Source organism: Amia ocellicauda, chromosome 20 (assembly GCF_036373705.1).
Source record: "Amia ocellicauda isolate fAmiCal2 chromosome 20, fAmiCal2.hap1, whole genome shotgun sequence".
Taxonomy (NCBI): domain Eukaryota; kingdom Metazoa; phylum Chordata; class Actinopteri; order Amiiformes; family Amiidae; genus Amia; species Amia ocellicauda.
The window spans coordinates 19,380,646-19,401,033 of record NC_089869.1 but is presented as its reverse complement, the minus strand read 5'-3'; the positions used below and the strand labels follow the sequence as shown (position 1 = coordinate 19,401,033).

General features: G+C 40.0%; 1 protein-coding gene across 34 annotated transcripts in view; it reads left to right on the top strand.

Moving 5' to 3' along the window:
* The window catches only part of ank3b (ankyrin 3b), a 172,567-nt gene that overhangs the window by 140,819 nt on the left and 11,360 nt on the right, over positions 1-20,388 (top strand). For 12 of the 34 annotated variants that reach the window (XM_066693735.1, XM_066693731.1, XM_066693726.1 and 9 more), the window contains 12 exons: positions 941-1,047; positions 1,862-1,894; positions 3,148-3,372; positions 6,010-6,164; positions 6,587-6,798; positions 6,905-7,112; positions 7,725-7,821; positions 8,216-8,444; positions 9,158-9,283; positions 9,682-9,804; positions 10,238-10,264; positions 10,856-10,937. In XM_066693735.1, the coding sequence (XP_066549832.1) occupies positions 941-1,047; positions 1,862-1,894; positions 3,148-3,372; positions 6,010-6,164; positions 6,587-6,798; positions 6,905-7,112; positions 7,725-7,821; positions 8,216-8,444; positions 9,158-9,283; positions 9,682-9,804; positions 10,238-10,264; positions 10,856-10,937 (1,624 nt within the window). Of the gene's footprint in view, positions 1-940; positions 1,048-1,861; positions 1,895-3,147; positions 3,373-6,009; positions 6,165-6,586; positions 6,799-6,904; positions 7,113-7,724; positions 7,822-8,215; positions 8,445-9,157; positions 9,284-9,681; positions 9,805-10,237; positions 10,265-10,855; positions 10,938-12,380; positions 19,670-20,388 lie in introns of those variants that run through there. The other 22 variants (XM_066693750.1, XM_066693748.1, XM_066693747.1 and 19 more) reach the window with 10 other exon arrangements.

The window sequence follows — 20,388 nt, the reverse complement described above, 5'->3', positions numbered from 1 at the left end:
CAAATGGTCAAAAAATTGCACCAAGCCAATGTGCAATATTGGTGGAGACTCAAAAAGAATTGCTGCCAAAGGTGCTTCTATCGAATATTTTTAATTTCACATATAAAATGTCATCATTTTGTAATTTCACAAAATGGGACACCATAAGAAGGGTCTGCATACCTTTGCATGGCACTGTATACATATACATATATACATATGAAATATAGGTACCCTCTGTTATACCTCAGTACCTGCCAATGACTAATGAAGTACGCCCGCACTGTAGTAATGGGCAGAGATTACTAACACAATTTGAGGCGATGATGAGCAGTCCTGAGAAATGAGTTCTGAAACCCTGAGCATGTATTTTATTTCAAAAGGACCCTAGGTAAAATGTGAATTTCAATTGCCCACCGTGCGGATTTACCCATGTATTAAAGATGTGTCTTTTTCCCCTCAAAAGCTTCAGAGTGTCTGTAAAGACATCTCCTTCATTATTGACCCTCAGAATAAGGTATATGATACGGTTTCCCACTTGCTCTTTATTTCAAGTTATGTTTTTACAGAGCTCTAATGTGGACTAACGTTTGCTTTGCTGCATATCTGCCGTCTATTTGCATTTCTCCCTCCCCATTTCAGCCATTTTTAGTAAGCTACTATGTTTTGATTTTAGAGTTCGTATTCTAGGATTTTTTCCATGCTGCTACAGTTCTATATAAATCCACAAGCTGTAATATATATATATATATATATATATATAGTATCATTTTTTGTTTTTGCAAATAAAGTTGAAGTAGAATTCAAATTTTTTCTTATTTTTTTACTTATCTTCATCCATGGGGCCAAATACATTAAAACTACAAATAAAAATTACATACAAGGCTGTTTTTGTACCTCTTGCTTTGAAATGTATACTCTAGTTTTGGAAAATGTAACTGAAGGTTTGGATGTTTTATAGCACCTGACCGTGACAAGGGAATATGACTCAGACTCTCTGAGACGGTACAGCTGGGCAGCAGACACCCTGGACAATGTTAACCTTGTCTCCAGTCCAATTCATTCTGGGTAAGTGCCACGTTATTGTGATGGAAGAAGACTTGTCACCACTGGAGTTTTCAAAGCAGCTATGTTAATTGACTGTTTAATTAATTCACTTTATACCTTTTGCTGTAAGGTTTACAAAAGATGTTCAAACTAATTCAGAGGGGTACTTAAATGATCAGACCAGATTACTCACTGAGCCTTTTTCTGTGCCATGGGATGTAGCTGAAAGTTTGGGTTTTCTTAGGGCGTAAAAGCATAAACTAATACAACAAGGTGAATTGATTGACACCAAAACAATGTGAAACACGACTGAGCCGGTGTGATAGACAAGACAAGATAGTACATGAAGGTTTATTAATGCTGGGAAATTGTGATTAGAAATGTTTGCAATAAAACAACAGCAATAAAATGTTCTCTGATGTATTAACTGTTGAGAAGGTGTACATTTCCTTATAAACCTATATTATTCTGATCCTTGCAGGTGGGTTGTTCACATGATCCCATAATTTAAACTTCCCATATATATATTATATATATATATACTGTATATATAATACTCTGCATATAAACACATCTTAGTTTGTTTGCATAACTGCATAGCAATTAATACCATAGTGTAGTTATGCTTGTTAAACCATAATTCTAGTGATCTCTGCCTTTACTCCAGTTTCTCTTTTCCGTTTTCTTTTCTGCAGTATCGCGTGAAAGTTTTCATTCCCTCTTTTGCAGCGGTTTCTTTTGCTTGCTTCTTATTTGCTTCATAATAACAAATATAATGACAATAATAATCTATTTCTTTACATTGCTTTCTACATTGTTTCATTTTATTTTGCAGCTTTTCCTCTCCACTCCCCCAGTATGACTCCAGGTGATAATTCTGTCCTGTGATCAAACTGTTTCTTTACTCTGTCTGAGTGTGTGTCTCATCTGTATAGTCTTTCACGTAGATTAATTGCCCATGGTAGCTGTGTTTGAGAACTGAATGTAGTTTCCCTTATAAGGATACACTAAGTCAAGTTTATCCTTAAAGGTATTGAAGTTTAGTATTTCATGTAAAAAACAAACAAACCGCATGAAATTGATTTTACACACTTCAGTGGAAGCAGTCGCACCTTTGTCAATTGTTTTTCCCACAGTAGTGATATACTTTACTATCACACATGCTAGACTGGAGTTGCTTTTGGGTATCCTTCAGTTAATATGTAAATACTTTTCAATTACCTAAACAAACAAGTATGTAAATGCTGTTGGATGTCCATGATTCCAAATGAGGTTAGATAATTACCTCTAATTGTTGTCTAAGGACAGATAAGAGGGGGTTCTTCTCAGGATTTTCCTCTCACTTGCTCAACATCAATGTAAAATATGAATTTGTTATAAGCTGAAGCTTATTCCAGTGGAATCATTCACAAAGACATCTGCGTTTTGTGATAGTTAACAAACTAAAACCAAAGCTGAATTTAATTAATTGTATTAATGCATGCAAAGTGTACATGTAGAATTGCTTTGCTACTGAGACAGTGTGTTCTAACTCCACAGCAATTACCAGCAATAAGGGTTTTACATTTAATATAACCTCTAACGGCTGAGATATTATTTGGGCGCGTTTCAGTGACAAGGTTAAAACTCTTGACAGCAACGCCAAGTGTGTCAGATATTTCATACAGAATAAAATCCATTACTGACCAGTTACTTTTTGTTCACTATCCAGTGCTTCAGATCTTGAGCGATTTGCCTTGGCAGCATCCCTAGTAAATGTGTTTTTCCAAATTCGTACTTGTTCACCAAACAGATTCTTTTAAATTATGCTTTTTATTTTGACACGAAGGAGATTTAATCACTGTAAAACATACCCTGCTGGTGTCATATCACAGATGGGCACAAAGCATGTCATCAGAATTGTAAGTCTAAAGGGATTACTGGGTTAACTGCCAGGGCTGAAAACTCAACAGCATCATTTCTCTCTCTTTCTCGTTTTATTTATTTATTTATGATTTTGTCGTTTCTGGACTATAGATGCTGAAAGTAATTTTGGTTTGATGTAACCACAGCATGGGAGGGCTCCCTCTGAGGCTAGTGAAGTAACTCCGGCCCCCCTGCGCCAATGTGTTCCCCTCACAGGTTCCTGGTGAGCTTCATGGTCGATGCCCGTGGGGGCTCCATGAGGGGCAGCCGCCACAACGGCATGCGCATCATCATCCCCCCGCGAAAATGCACCGCGCCCACCCGCATCACCTGCCGCCTGGTGAAGAGACACAAGCTGGCCAGCCCCCCGCCCATGGTCGAGGGTGAAGGACTAGCCAGTCGGCTTGTGGAAGTCGGTCCAGCAGGTGCTCAGTTTTTGGGGTAAGTTAGGTTGGCACAATTTTGCTTTTGTTTCCATGTCACGGCACCCATCGTTTTGACCTTTTGTAGTTGCAGAGGGTAAGGAATCATAAAAAGGAGAGATACGCAAGACCAGCCGGGCATTTTGGTTTCACCGAACGGCTACACTGTCACTCAGATCTAATGAACGACTGAACAATCTTCATATGTGTCTATTTTCTGGTTAAGTAGGTCAGGGAGGTGTGTTTTGCACACTTTACATTTACCCCCCAACCCCACCACCTCCTCCATTGCCACTCCAGTTATTCCATCTGTCAGGAGAACAGAAAAAGAGGACTGCTCAAAAAATACAGCCCCCCACAACAGTGTGTAGAGGACTGAAGGAAGCCAATCCACCGGTGTGGCGAGAGGTTGTGTACTGGAAGTTCATTATTTAATCCTGAAGTAGTGCCTAAATGGAAATTGCAGCATCCAGCGGGAATGACAGTTTGTTCTTTATTTCCCCTTTTTGTTTCTCTTATCGCTGCATGGATGTTATTCAGTAAACTCCACCTTCCTACCAATCCCCCCCCTCTTAATGAGGGAGAGAGTTTGGTTAGCCGTATCCTGCAGCTTGGGCCGCGAGGAACAAAATTTATTGGGTAGGAGACTGTTTAGAAAAGACGCAAACTGTCCAAGCAAATTATTATTATTTTTTTATTATTATTATTATTTTGGTCACTCTCATATATATATTTATTTTGTTTCTCTGAAGTTTTCAGTTGATCTTTCACTGAAAGACGATCATGGTGGCTTGATTTTTCAAAGCTGTGCTAACTTTTTTGCGCTTGATAGGCATGAATTTCACTGCAAGCATCCTGCTGTCATGACTGCTTTACTTCTTATACTTTTGTAACTTGATCTCCCACAGCTGCATCGAATACATTTAAGTCCTCAGTGGAAGGCTTTTAATTTCTCTGAATTATGGAGAAGGTATCTGCTGACTTTAAAATCTTAAGTCTCTTCACAGGTAAATTTGTAAGTGGAGTAGGAGGAGATGGTTCGAAGTAACACATATAGCAAGAGCTCTTTAGAAATAGGAAATGTAGTTAATGTACAATAACTTGCTGCTTAAAACTGTAGCATTTTAGAACAATCATCTTTGTATCATTTTGAAATTTATATATATATATGTTTTTTAAGAATCATCTGCAACTTTTGAGAATCATCTGCAACATTTTTGTTGTATGTAGTATCTGTAAAAGCATCCATACAATCTGAACTTCATTCGTGGTGCTTAGAAAATTGATTTATAGTTCTATATGTGTTCACAATACTTATGATTTTTATCTTTGGTACCTTCTCTGTATCAGTGTGTTTTCACATTAAATGTCATGCACTAAATTGTACAATCATGTTTGTACTTAATGTTGGTGTAGACAGTATCGTTCTTGTTACTACACAGATTGTGCTTCATAGAAAAGTATGGTTATGAGACCCAGTTAACACATACAGTTTAATGACAAATGTTAAATTTGACATTAAAAAATACATACTTTTAATCTGAGAAATCAAAAAATTCGAAGAAATACCTTGTGCAAATGTAGCATAGAAAAGCAGATATAATGAGCAGATATTGAATAACCATTTGCAGGCAAATTCTACAATCATACAATTGGCAAATGAAAATACCAAACGTAACTTATTAAAAACTATATTTGAGTTACAACCTGCGTAGGAAACAAGGATACTGTTTCAGCATATTTGTTAAGAAGCTGCAGAGTCCACATTAATTGGTTTTCAACTGCCTTTCTGCTTTTTAAGTCCAACGTTTCAGGCTTTTCTGCAACTGTCCGTTTCAAAATCATTAGATGCAAGGGTTTACACAGAGAGTTCATCAGAAAGATCTGATGCAAATCTTGTCAATTATAAAACCATGTGTTCAAATGCAATTTGTATCGTAAGTTGATCTCAGCATCACAAATCTTAGTCTCAGAAACAAAGACAAATGTGAACTGCTTGTCAAACATGCGCTGCTTTAGAAAACCTCTAAATCTTGGTATGGGTTGCAAGTCTTATGCAGTAGAAGTGAAAAAGCAATGAAACGTAAGCGCTAACTGTGAATTAGTGAGATGAAAGACACTCTCTCTCGCACAGCGTTGATTTCAGTTATAGCTAGGCGAATACTGGGAATGTGAATTGGGAATGTGGTATTTGAGTGTTGCTGCATTATCCTTGAGTAAGACCAATCATATAACACCCCTGACTTCTCTCCTTCAGCTTTCTTCTTTTACAGATATGATTCTGTATGGAAACCCTTGCTACTATTCCAAATTCTTTCTATTTTCTATTTTTCTAACAATGAAAGGATTATGCAGCTTTTCAGATGCTTTACTCTCGTGTCAAGTGCAAACGCTATCACTTTGTATGTATGTGTGTGTGTGTGTGTGTGTTTTTTTCTTTTAACGAATGAAGCATTTTGTGATCTGCAACCACTGTCAGATAATGAGTGCCTCTGAAGGATTGCAAGTTGGTTTAGTGCTGGGTTTGCACCGCCATCGTTCATCTTTTTCTTTCCCCCGTAGAAAAAACACAATCACAAGCAACTTGAAAAAGAAGTGTTCCCAGCACTTGGTCTTGCCCTTAGGTACCATTGCTAAAAGCGTGTGTTTCTTCTAGTCCTGTCATAGTGGAAATCCCCCATTTCGGATCAATGAGAGGAAAAGAGAGAGAACTGATTATACTGAGGAGTGAGAACGGGGAGACGTGGAAGGAGCACCAGTACGACAACAAATCAGAGGACCTAAATGAGATACTAAATGGGATGGATGAAGGTAGGAGTCTGATTTCAAAGCACACTCGGGCTGAGATATTTTTAATTAAGAGATGTAAATAGCAGCGAGTCCTGGGATAAGTTACCAAAACAGATGGTGGTTTATTTTGTAATGACAGGCTGGGTGCGGCCACGTTACTGAAGAACCTTTTAATAGTAGCGTGAACCTCAGTTATTTTTGAGACCGTTAGAGTTTCATCGTCTTCTCATCTGACCACTGAAATTAATCTGTGTATACAAACAAGGTTATTGAAACCAGCGGGAAATGATATGGAAGAAAATGTGTCAAGCTAATTCCATGCTTCTATTGACTTAAAAGCTTCAATTTGTCTCAAGCATCCCTGCTAATGTCATTTCCCAAAAACACTGCCCACAAGCTATCCTAGTTGGCCTGGTTGGAGTAAAAGCTCTTTGCCATTGCAGAACTGGACAGCTCTGACGACCTGGAAAAGAAGCGCATCTGTCGAATCATCACGAAAGATTTCCCCCAGTATTTTGCGGTGGTGTCCCGGATTAAACAAGAGAGTAACCAAATGGGTCCAGAGGGAGGGGTTCTGTCCAGTTTGACTGTGCCGCTGGTCCAGGCCTCCTTCCCTGAGGGAGCTCTGACCAAGAGGATCAGGGTCGGCCTGCAGGTAAGAAAACCCAGGCTTAATGGTTCCTGAAAAGAAGAATATTGCAAAACTGTATTTTTCAACAGAAGTACAACAGAAACTGAGAATCGTTATAATTGTTTTGCAGGCTCAGCCAGTCCCGGATGAAATAGTCAAGAAGATTCTTGGCAATAAGGCCACTTTCAGTCCCATTGTGACTGTGGAGCCCAGGAGAAGAAAATTTCATAAACCCATCACCATGACTATTCCTGTGCCCCCTCCATCTGGAGAAGGGGTAACCAATGGATATAAAGGAGACACAACACCTTGTTTGCGACTTCTGTGCAGCATAACAGGCAAGTACAGTAACATCCAATATATCAGTTTAAGCTTTATCTAATTCTGTTGGAAGATTGAGCAGCTAGGAAAGAACACAATCTGTCAGACAGGTCACAAGGAACTGCGGAAATCAGAAGGCCCGCCTTTCTGTCACTGGGATGTAAAATAAGTTCATTTAATTATGCCCTGTATCTGAATTACATGAATGAGAAGGGGAGAATGAAAATAAACATTACAAATATATCTTGTTATAAATATACTATAGTGTGTGGGTGTGTGTGTTGCTTGTCAGCTTGTTACAATTTTAAAGGGGATGCTGTTGCTTCTTTCACAGGAAGACATGAGACTATAGTACATAAGGGTAGAGGCTGCATAATTACAGATCAAAGCCTGTTAATGAACTACAGGGCAACAACTCAGAATGCTTTTTTTGGGCTGGAATTTCTCATTTCTTACATTTTCATGCCGATAACAAACACTGAAGGCTCTTTTCATTTTCTGATGTCATGTTACTCGATAGTCCATTTTCTGAGGATTGGAAATGCCCGCTCATACTCTCCACGGGATGTACACACACAAACTGCTGGGTTTGGTCATATTTTCAGGCTATTAATTAATTATGCTTACAGGAGGCACATCGCCAGCCCAATGGGAGGACATCACAGGAACTACCCCGCTGACCTTCGTTACTGATTGCGTTTCTTTCACAACAAATGTGTCTGCCAGGTAACAGATCATTAAACATTACAGAAGTTACAACTGTAGTCATGTATATTTTAAATAAATTCATTCCTATTTTGTATAAAACAGTGTTGCAACTCTGTTAAAATCATGTGCTCATTTTTGGAAAAGTCTTGTATTAAATTAGATATTTTTTTTCATATACTTTGGCCCTTTACGCTCGTGTAAATGCCAGATACTTTGGAAGTTATGTATCTCTTCAGTTGGTTGCTAGGCTTCCTCATGCTGTATATAATATACAGCGGCTTGAATCATTCAGTCATATTCAAATGGGAACACAAATTATTGAAAAATATGGCTTCAACAAAAATTATTTCCTTCTGCTACTGTAATATGTCTCTATATAATCTGTATGTTTCAAATTCTCTTTTCATTCTAGGTTCTGGCTTGCAGACTGCCACCAAATCCCAGAAACAGTTGGCCTGGCTTCACAGCTCTACAGGGAGTTAATCTGTGTTCCATACATGGCGAAATTTGTCGTGTTTGCCAAAATGAACGATCCAGTAGAGGCCCGCTTGCGGTGCTTTTGTATGACGGATGACAAAGTAGACAAGACTCTGGAGCAGCAGGAGAATTTCGAAGAGGTCGCCAGGAGCAAAGACATCGAGGTGCGTTCTCAGCTCCAGCAAGCTGTGAGAGAGGAGAATGCTGTTGTTTTTTTCACCTGGTTTGCTAAATAAGAAATATATTTGCGCTTCATAAGATTGAGTGATTTATACTGTGCTAAATACTGACGTTTTTTGACGTGACTTCAGTCAGCCATCTTGCAAAAAAAGGCTGTATTGCATTTAATCCTTTAAAAATTATTTCCCTCATGAGAATATGGAAAATAACCTCTCGGTTGAAGGCAGCATTCAAAGTAGTGAATGATATATACTTAATATGTGCAATCATGATGCTTAGCCATAAACTGTTTTCATAAAGTGCACCTGTACAGTTAGTTTTGAATGCCTTTGTTCTAAATAGTTAATGAATGTTATATTTTTCCAATGTTTGCGCTTCAATTCATGTTTTATCTGGTTGTCTTTATACATTTTATATTTAATACCAGCCAACCAGAGCTTTCACTCTGTTCCTCGCTTCTGTTTGAACAATAGACTCTTCATCCCAGTGTCGCTGAGAGGGCGGTGGTGTTGAAAGACATGAACCTCCACAAACAATCATTTATAAATGCCCCTTGCTCTTCCCCAGCTTGGACAGACACAAACATTTCTGTTTTTCCTCAAGGAATAATCAAAGTCTCGCTTCTGGCTACCGTATGACGTTTGAGTGGAATGTGAATGAAGTCATTAATTTAAACGGACATGTCATTGTTTTACAGGTTTTGGAAGGGAAGCCCATCTTTGTGGATTGCTATGGCAACCTGGCCCCTCTGACAAAAGCAGGGCAGCAGCTGGTTTTTAATTTTTATGCCTTCAAAGAAAACAGACTTCCCTTTTGTGTGAAGGTAATGCACAATGTTCCCATTTCTCCTTAGTGCGCCCTTGAGCTCCGATATTAAATTCAATTTTGTGTGAGAAGCAGAATGTACCATTATACCAGGTAGCCTATTCAAAGCCTTTATTAGCTTATCTATTTGATTGACTTAGTAGTTGCCAAAAATATGTCCTGTGCTCTTGAGTGTGAGTGGTTTCAATCCCTTTTTATCCTGTGACTTTTAAAAGCAGTAATCCTGATCCCTTCTAAACTGAATTGGATCAAGTAGCTTAATTGGAAATCCCTAAAAAAACAGCTCATTAGAAATAGAGGGTGGAACAATGTTACTGCAGCTCATTCAATCTCAGTTCACATAAAACAAAATCAGAGGGAAAACGCTAAACATACTTTATTCTACACCTTTTATAGGTTAGAGACAATAGTCAGGAGCCATGTGGGCGACTTTCATTCCTCAAAGAGCCAAAAACGACTAAAGGACTTCCACAGACTGCAGTCTGCAATTTAAATATCACACTGCCAGCTCACAAGAAGGTAGAGTAATATTTTAATCTTTCTATCAATGTCATATCATACCATGTCATTATAAAAGGGATAGTCGTCATTTTGGTAGAAAGTACTTTATTCCATTTAGGCCGCTGATTGTGACTTTTATGGGGTTTTTTTTTTAGTTACGTGTTCCTTCCATGGCTAAATCTTGTTCTTTCTGATTGACTCTTTGATTTAGTGCTCATGCTTTGGCTGATGGTCCACATGCTTTAAGTGGTGCAGTGATATATTGTAATTCATGTGTTACTTTGCAAATAAATGTTTTCTGTGTCATTTGTGCTCTTTGCTGCCCCTGCGGTCGCTTTTATAAGCTTACTCTGTGTGCATCCAATCACCCTTTTCATATCCTGATATTTATTTTCCCTGCTGTCCATTGTATTATCCCCTGTTACTGCAATGCATCTTGGGAACCAAAAAGGAAATGGAGTCAGATCAAGATGAAGAGGTAATATATATATACACTCCATTAAAGGCATGTTGTGTGTTGTGTGCTGTTGTTGTTGTTATTGTCTTTCTTTAGTAGTAACTGGGCATTGGTCCAATTCATGGTGTAGTTTACATTGGGCAATAACACCTAGCAATAAAAACATAAAATGCCTACACATCTTCCATTTCAGTACTCACTAGAATCCCCAGTAGTGATAGATTAAAATAATATAATTGAATTGCCCATTCCTGGTTAATGCCAAAGACATTGTCTCCACACTGGTATGAACAAATTTAAGGAATTAAGAGCAGAACCCTTTAAATGATCAGCCACATTTTCCCATTCACAGCAGGATGTGGTCATGTCAGTTATCTCCAGTACTGGTCTGCTACCAGTTAGCGAGGTGTAATTAAACCCCCGTCATCCTATGTTTTAATAAAAGGCATTGAAGGGAAAAAAAGGCAGTAGGCCTCAGAATAATATTTACCTTGACGTGACTTCGAACACGCATTAATTGAACAGTTATAATAAAATACCAAAGTACCAAAGACTAAACGTTAAAAAGTATTTTTAAAGTAAGTAACTACTACCCTCTTATTGTTTCTGCAGACTGAAAAGCCTGAGCGACGTCATACCTTTGCATCTCTCGCCTTACGTAAGCGCTACAGCTATCTGACTGAGCCTGCAATGAGTGAGTTTAATGTTTTCACTAACATTGACTAATTTCGGTAATAATTGCCTGAAAAGAAGTAAAGATAATATTTATGATATATATATATATATATATATATATATATATATATATATATACATATACATATATATACATATACATATAAAAATATATATCTATATGTGTTTTCCGCATAATCCTGCCATACATAACGTGTAAGTCCACATGCGTGTTTCTGGTATACTTTGCATGGTTTCTTGCGATTTTTAAGTTGCTGTGCTTGCCCACTTTGTTAAATATTGTTTTCCTTGTTAAAGCATTTTGTTTTGTAATCCCATCCATGAAAGAAGGATATATTACAACATCCATAACTTATTTTACTTTGATTTCACCACAATAACAATTAATACTGAAAACTAAAGTCAAAGTAAAATTCCTTTTTAATTTTTGGTTTTCCTGATTTAAGAAAGCTCCTTGCTCTTATTGGCTTTGTGATTGTGCAGCGTTTTTTTGTTTTTGTTTTTTTTAACAAAAATGCATGGAAGATTGTGAAAGGACTTTCTTCCAGGTGCTTCACACTTTGCAGATCAAACGCCTGTCACTAAAGGGTACTCAATCATGCATGACATGCATAGTTATTATGGATTTAAAACCTAGTCATCAGAACCTGTGTTTTGCCATAATATATTTTGCTTTAAAACAGGTACAAGGGGGCTTATAGTTTTGATTTCTCTTTGGTCAGAACAACAAAATTAAAAACATTTAAATGGACATTCAAATCAAACAGATAAAAGGCACTTTAGCATAAGCAGTAAGCAAGAGATTTAGGAAAGTAGCACATCGAAAGTCAATAGAGTAGACGTTTTGTTGTTCTGGGTTCTGTGTTTGTCTCGACATATTTCGGTTCCGTTTGTCATTGTCTTGCGCATTGTGTAGCTCTGTGTGCTTTACTGTGCTTCTTTTTCTTCTGTTCGGTATTTTTTTGCGTTTGGACCATGGATCACAAGGATCATCTTTCTTTTGCTCCATTTTATTTGATCATTTTTCCATTTCAGAATCTCATGAATGTATTGTTCTTCCTTCTTTGATAATACAAGAATCACTGACCAATTTTTTTTTTCTCTGGTCTCTCTGTTTTTCAATCATTTTTGTTGATTTTATGTTGGATTTTAATTTAATTATTTAAGAAACAGTTGAACGAAGTGCAACAAGAACACTGCCTGCTGGTTACGCTTACAAACCTGTCTTTTCAACAAGATCTTACCAGGCATGGTCAGCAGCTCCTATTACCATCCCTGGACAAGGAAAATCTGGATTTGGTTCTCTATCCAGTTCGTCATCCAACACCCCATCAGCCTCGCCGTTAAAATCAGTGTGGTCTATTTCTTCTGCGTCTCCAATCAAGTCAACATTAGGAGCGTCCACGACGTCTTCAGTGAAGTCCGTTAGCGACGTTGCTTCTCCAATCCGATCATTTAGGACTATTTCTTCCCCGATAAAGACTGTAGTTCAGCAGGCTCAATATCCTGTTCAGGTCTCCACTACATTAATGTCTTCACCAGGTAAATCCTCCATTGGGCCAGAACCTACATCAGTAAAAGGACTTGCATCATCACTGTCAAGGACTTCCCCTGTTACCACTGCAGGGTCTTTACTGGAAAGATCTTCAATCACCATGACTCCACCAGCATCTCCAAAATCGACAGTCAATATGTACAGTTCAAGTTTGCCGTTTAAGTCAGTTATATCCTCTGCAGCACCTGTTACGTCTTCCCCTATGAAGGCAATATCTGCCCTCTCCTCAGTGAAATCTAGCACAGATGCTGCTGGGACACCCAAAGGAATGCTGGTGTCTTCCTTGTCTTCACCTGTGAAGTCTGCTGTGTCCTCTACAGAAACAGCTATGCTCAATGGCTCAGTTTCACCGATTAAATATCCATCTTCATCTTCCACCCTGCTGATCTCTGGAGGAACCTGCAGTCTGCAGGAAAAGATACACGCAACAACACATGCGGCCACCACCAGTGTCAGTGCAGCAATTGACGAGGTGGAAAAGTCCTTTAGTTCCTGCACCGCACCTGCCTACGCGCCACTTAAATCGATGTCCTCTTCAACATCCTCAGCGTACCAAACAATGAGAACTCAGTCCACAAGTTCTATATATGCCTCACTGAGATCTCCATCCTCACCAACCACTTCTGTCACGTCGGCTACAATCACTGTGCCAGTGTATTCCATGGTAAACGTCTTACCAGAATCTCAATTAAAAAAACTCCCTGAGACCACTTCTGTTACAAAATCCACAGCTGCTATCCTTTCACCCTTGAAGACTATGCCCACGGAGGCACGCACACAGTCCCAGTCTTCCTTTTCTAGGACTTTGTCACCAATTAAATCTTCCTTGTTTATTTCCCCAGCAGCCCTTAAAACAACGACCACATCTTCTTTATCTTCAAGTCAGGAAATATTGAAAGATGTTGCAGAAATGAAAGAGGACTTAATAAGGATGACTGCTATCCTTCAGACAGATTCCAGCTCGACCTCTAAAAGCTTCCAATCGGACACTCCAAAAGAGCCTAAAATTGAAGACGAGGAACCTTTTAGAATAGTCGAAAAGGTCAAGGAAGATCTAGTTAAAGTTAGTGAAATCCTAAAGAAGGATGCTCTGAGTGAAAATAAAGACTCTTCTAAAGATAGCTCACCCGAAGAGGACTGGGTTGAGTTTTCAAGAGATGAAATAGAGGAAGCCCAACAAAATGCCAGGAAATGTCTTCCAAGCTATGACATGGAAACTGTTCAAGCTAAAACAAAATCAGTTTCTGACAAAGATTTTAATTTAGCAAGGGTGGTTGACTACTTGACAAATGAGATTGGTGCTAGCTCTCTTTCGAAAAAGTACAGATATGATGAGGTGAAAAAAGAGGGGGAAGAAAAACAGAAACGTGTCCTCAAACCTGCGATAGCACTGCAAGAACACAAACTAAAAATGCCACCAGCGAACATGAGGTCCTCTGCCTCTGAGAAAGAATTATGCAAACTTGCAGATGCTGTTTTTGGTACTGATTCTATATTAGAATCTCCAGATGACTTTTCACAGCACGACCAAGATAAGAGTCCTCTGTCAGACAGTGGCTTTGAAACGAGGAGTGAAAAGACCCCTTCGGCTCCTCAAAGTGCAGAGAGCACGGGGCCAAAGCCACTGTTTCATGATGTACCCATTCCCCCTGTAATTACAGAAACTCGAACTGAGGTAGTCCATGTTATAAGAAGTTACGAGCCCTCGACAGATGAAACTCAGGAATCCCAACTGGAGGAAGCTGGGCAATCAAAAGCACCCATGTGTATAGAATCAGACCAGAAAACGAATGGATCCATTAAAGACAAAGTTAAGGCTTTTCAGATGAAAGTTAACTCTGAGGAAGACGATCACAAGGCTGCTATGAGCAAAGGTATGCGTGTTAAAGAAGAGACCCATATCACAACGACTACCCGAATGGTCTACCATAAACCCCCCAGCAAAGAGGCCACCTCTGAACGAATCGAGGAAACAATGTCTGTCCGTGACATAATGAAAGCATTCCAGTCAGGTAGGGATCCCTCCAAAGAGCTAGCTGGCTTATTTGAGCACAAGACTACCAGCGATTCTATCAAAGGAGGTGAAACTTCACCAAGACATGCTGAAAAAGATATAAAAGCAAAGCCCAAAGTCGAAAGAATAATTGAGGTTCATATTGAAAAAGGCAACAAGACTGAACCGACTGAAGTTATCATTCGCGAGACAAAAAAGCACCCCGAGAAAGAAATGTATGTTTATCAGAAAGAGCATTTGCAGGGGGATCATGGAGGCAGGGAACTGACAGACAAGGTAGATGTTGATTATGAGGCACAACAGGAAGAGGAGGAGCTTACTGCTGAAGAGTCACTTCCTTCCTATTTGGAATCATCCAGAGTGAATACTCCTGTATCGCAGGAAGAAGATAGTCGTCCTAGTTCTGCACAACTAATCTCTGATGATTCATATAAAACATTAAAACTATTAAGCCAGCACTCTGTTGAGTATCATGACGATGAGTTATCAGAGCTAAGGGGAGAGTCATACAGGTTTGCAGAAAAAATGCTGCATTCTGAAAAGTTAGACATATCTCATTCTGACACAGAGGACTCTGTGACGGACCAGCCACATGCCCTAAGCTCAGAGACACAGGGAGCAGAGAGTTATTACAGTGAAAAAATGTCCTCCGCCCCCAAGAAAGAATTCCTTTTGAAGTCTTCAAGGGATGCATCGGGGAATGGAGCAGGTAAAATTGCTAATAAGGATGAGCACTATGACAAGCTAACAGTCCTGCACTATACTGCAGAGCCTGGTAGCCCAAAGCATGCTGTGTGGATGCGTTTCACCGAAGACAGGCTTGACAGGAATAGAGAAAAACTCATATATGAAGACAGAGTAGATCGGACTGTAAAGGAAGCAGAAGAAAAACTGAATGAGGTTTCTCAGTTTTTTCGTGACAAAACAGAGAAACTGAATGATGAGCTTCAGTCTCCAGAGAAGAAGCCCCACAAAAAAGATTCCAGAGAAACACGGTCTGGGCCTAGTTCTACCAGCAGCAGCCCTGAAAAGGTGCAGCATAAAAATGGAGCAAGTAGTGAGGAATGGGGTAAGGCAAAGCTAAGAGAACCGTCCATGGGCAAGTTATTTGGCAGCTCTAATGAAAGGAAGTGTGCGAGCTTGCCAAACAGCCCCGAAAGACGAGTGTTTTCTCGGTTTACAGATGACACAGTGAAACAGGGAGATAGTGTTCCACAAAACAAGGCAGGTGAGGCTTCCCAACCTTTTCAACTACAGCCATCAAAAGTGAGTTCTGTAAGACAAAAATTTGAACCAGATCAGTTTCAGCAGACGCAAGAAAAAGGTCCACAGTGTGGGCAGACAAAAACCCCTGTGAAAAAACTGCAGGAAAGCAAGCTTCCAATATATCAGCCTTTTACTGGAGCAAAGACTCCAAAATCAACAGATAACACAGATGAAGGTGTGACTCTTAGGCAAGATGTAGATAGTGAGAAAGTCAAAGTCGCCCCTTCACAAAGCACTGACACTGTTAAGTCCCAGAGTTCTTCGGTTGCTCAAATACAATCAAGTGACCAACACAAACACATGTCGGAAACTACGTCTCCTAAGCATTTACAAGGAGCAAATGGGAAGGATCCCAATTCAAATGGAGATATGGAAAAAAAAATCTTCAGGACTTGGGAAAACCAAGGGAATTCAAACTACAAGGCACAAAAGGAGAAAATAACACACACACTTGTTCATGATTCATTAAAAGAGAGCAGTGATAGTGATAGTAGAGAAACTGACCAACAAACAAATGGGTCTCCTGCTAAAGAATCTACAATATGTTCCCCATCAAAACAAATTATCTATACAGAACTTGTAATTCGGGAAGATGTTGACAGCATGGGTGACGCACGAACCAAGACCTTAAAAAAAAAGGTGGAACTAAGTCCATCGCAGATCCCAGTCAGAATGTCATCTAGTGTATCAGACAATGACCAGTCCAAAAGGTCAAAGCCAGAAACACTTACTAAACCCTCAAAAAGAAGTGGGTCACAAATACCTGCCTTAGGTAAGAACAGATCTCAGGGTAGTTCTGAAACTAGGGATGAGATGGAGTCTTCCACAAGCAAATCTCCCGATTCATTAGAATGTAGTCCTATGAAAGACTCTTTCTCAAATGATTATGTTGATGCCAGTCCGATAGAGTATATGGAGAAAGTAGCACCATTAGTAACTGCTGAAAAATTCAAAGATATTAAAACCTTGCCTGTCTATGTTAGTATTTTTCAAGTAGGCAAGCAGTATGAAAAAGAAACGACAGGTGGACAGCAGGGATCATACAAAAAAATAGTTAGTCAGGAAAGTCGGACTGTGCAGGAGACAAGGGGAGCTTTTATTACAGTTAAACAGAAACAACCACCATCTCCACAAGGTAGCCCTGAAGATGACACCCTGGAACAGGTTTCATTTCTGGACAGCTCTGGGAAAAGTCCCTTAACACCTGAGACTCCCAGTTCTGAGGAGGTGAGCTATGACCTTACCTCCAGAACACCAGATTCACTGATAGCTTTTATACCAGGCAAACCAAGTCCGATCCCCGAAGTTTCCGAAGAATCTGAGGAGGAGGAACAAAGCAAACCATTTTCCTTTAAGGAATCTCCACCGGAAAGGAATAAGCTACCCACCTCTGAGCCCACAAATGACAACAAAGAGTCTGGAAAAAGAATAAAGGACAAAAGAGTTGCCTATATCGAATTTCCTCCACCCCCTCCACTGGATTCCGAACAATCAGATGCTGAAAAAAAAGGGTCATGTCCTTCATCGGAAACAGAGATGGAAATGATGGAAGTCAATCTTCAGGAGGAACATGATAAGCATCTACTTGCTGAACCTGTTATAAGAGTTCAGCCGCCGTCTCCTCTTCCACCTGGCGCAGATGACAGCTCTTCGAGTGACGATGAATCAGTTTTTCAACCCATTCCTTTCAAGAAGTACACCTTCAAGATCTCGGAGGAGGAGAAGGAGCAGGAGCAGAAATCCAAACCTAAAAAGCAAGAGAGGAATGGAAACTACAAGGAATCTAGCCCCAATGGTGCTGGAAAAGGGGACGATTTTGAATTTGAACAAAATGGGAATGACCAATCGATAACAGACTGTTCTATTGCAACAACTGCCGAGTTTTCACATGACACTGATGCTACCGAAATTGATTCTCTGGATGGATATGACCTACAAGATGAAGATGATGGCTTAAGTGAACAAGATCCCAAGCCGTGTAGCCTGCCCATTGAGGGTAAAAAAGATATATGGGCAACAGAGGGCATTTTGAAGCCATGCGATCGCTCTTTTAGTCAAACGAAGCTTGAAGTCATTGAGGAAGAGGGTAAGGTTGCAAATGAAACAAAAGGTGACTCGGACAATAAAACAGAAGAAGAACAGGATGGCCTGAACTACACCTTAGAAGGAAGACACCCTGATAGACAGGGATTTCCTGATTCTTACTTTAGCTACAAATTAGAGGAGGAGTTTGCCACCCCGTTTAAAACAGTTGCAACCAAAAGCTTGGACTTTGATCCTTGGTCAAGCAAAGGAGGCGATGATGAAGTTTTTGATGCTAGAATAAAAGATGACGAGCCCAAGCCTTTTGGCTTAGCTGTAGAGGACAGGTCTCAAGCAACTACACCAGATACAACCCCTGCCAGAACCCCAACTGACGAAAGCACTCCAACTAGTGAGCCCAATCCCTTCCCGTTTCATGAAGGGAAGATGTTTGAGATGACTCGCAGTGGGGCAATTGACATGAGCAAGCGGGATTTTGTTGAAGAAAGACTTCAGTTTTTTCAGATTGGTGAGCATACTTCTGAAGGGAAGTCAGGGGACAAAGGGGAAGGGGTTAAAAAGACAGGTGCAGTTGTAGCAGAGCCACTGTCGGGAGAATCCCTGATAGAAATAAAGGTAGAAGCCCCTGCAGACAGTAAAACAGTTGAGTGTGATATTATTCAGACCAGCACTTACTGTCTGGACACATCTTCTGCTGACAACATAGTGGAGATGTCTTCATGTACTATTACTGCCTCCAAAGTTGATTCTAAATTACGTACCCCCATTAAAATGGGAATTGCTGCTTCCATCACAATGAAAAAAGATGCTGGTTCAGTGGAAGTGACTGATTCTAAAGCTGAAACATCAGATAATCATATCTCAGAAAGTTCAGACCTAGAAATGCATGTGGAAACTAAGCCTATCAAAATGACTGACCTCAGGAAGTTGCCAGAGAGAACGCTGTTTCCAACAGATAATTTCAATAACAACAATAACTTTGACTCTTCAAACATAGAAGCAAATTACATTCAGTGCAGTAGTGTTGTGTTTAATTTACAGTCAGCCCCCGAGCCCTCTGTTCAGAAGGTTAGTACGATAGATGCTTTATTCTTTAGCGAGTCAGAGAAGCTAAAGGAAAATAGCAAGCAATGGGAGCAAAGCAGAGACATGAATAAATTGATGGACACTGAAGTGAAGCTGCCAAAATCAAGGTTGCCAATTAAGGCCTCCAATCCAGCATCACGTATACAAACTCCAGCTCAGAAAGCAGGGAAGCATAACCTAAAAAATTGTGTTAAAACTGAGGGCAGGAAAATAATAGATATTACTACATCTGTAGAACCCAGGTCTAGAATTCCAGTTAAAGATGTCACAAAGGGTAATGTTAGTCCTCCTATTACAGTTCACATTGTGTCCCGGTCAGGAAAGATTGAGAAGGAAAAATCAAAACAGGTACCTTCCAGACTACCTGTTAAAGACAGATCTAGCTGTAGCACGGCCCCAGCCACTAAAACAGGCCGAGACCACTTGAGTGAGGTCTGTAAACGCTCCATTGAATACTTTAAGAGTATTAGTGGTGAGACATTAAAACTTGTGGATCGCCTTTCTGATGAAGAAAAAAAGATGCAGTCAGAACTGTCAGACGATGAAGACAGCACGTCAAGGAACACGTCATTGTCCGAAGCCGCTCAAGTATGCCAACCGTCCATTACACCGAGGTCTGCTAGATACTCGAAAACTGAGGCAGCGCCTATAAAATCAAAGGTTGAAAAGGCCGACAGTGAGAGAAGGAGGAGTAGGCGGACTGGTGGGAATGAAGGCAGTCAGGTTTCAGGGCCTCACGTGGCTCACATCATGGAGATCAAGCCTAGTTTGTAAAATTTTAAACTTGTTGATCTTAGTGCATGAGCCGTTGTGATTGCCTGTGGCGTGACTTAACTGTAGCTGTCATTCTGTCATTGTCATCTGTGTGTACTGTCCTCTCAGAGTCTATAGAAGTAGTCAGTTTCCGCCGCATGCTAGAGTGACTGGTGCACCGAGCAGCTGGCTAGTCTCCCGTGGAGCGCTACTGAGTCTGTGTCTGTGCGGCTAGAGAGAGTGCAGCTACGACTCCATCGAGTTGTATCACAAACCACACCGCATTAGCCCAGCACACAGGCCGTCAGCATGTCTAGTCCCATTGACACTGTGAAACCACCTAGTTTTTTGTTTTTCCATGAAAATCCATAGACTTAAAAACATTTAATTCTATTGGGGTTTATTTTTGTTTGTTGGTTATTTTTTTGTTTTTTGTTTTCTTTTTGGTTGTGTTTTCAGTTTTTCTCTGTTTTTATTTCTCGTCTGAAAGGGCTTGCCTGCATAGACTCATAGGATACATAATCACATATCTAACCTGAGCACCAGTGCGTAGTTAACAAGCGGTAGTCGGTAATAAAGTGCCTGTCATCCCTTTCCTTGCCATTGCCAGGACAAACACTGAAGTGGTACCAATTGGAATGTAAATGATAACCAAGTAATATTAGACCTTATTTTATATGTGGTGTGATCTACTACTTGACTTAATATAAATAAGCTAAAATCAATATGCCT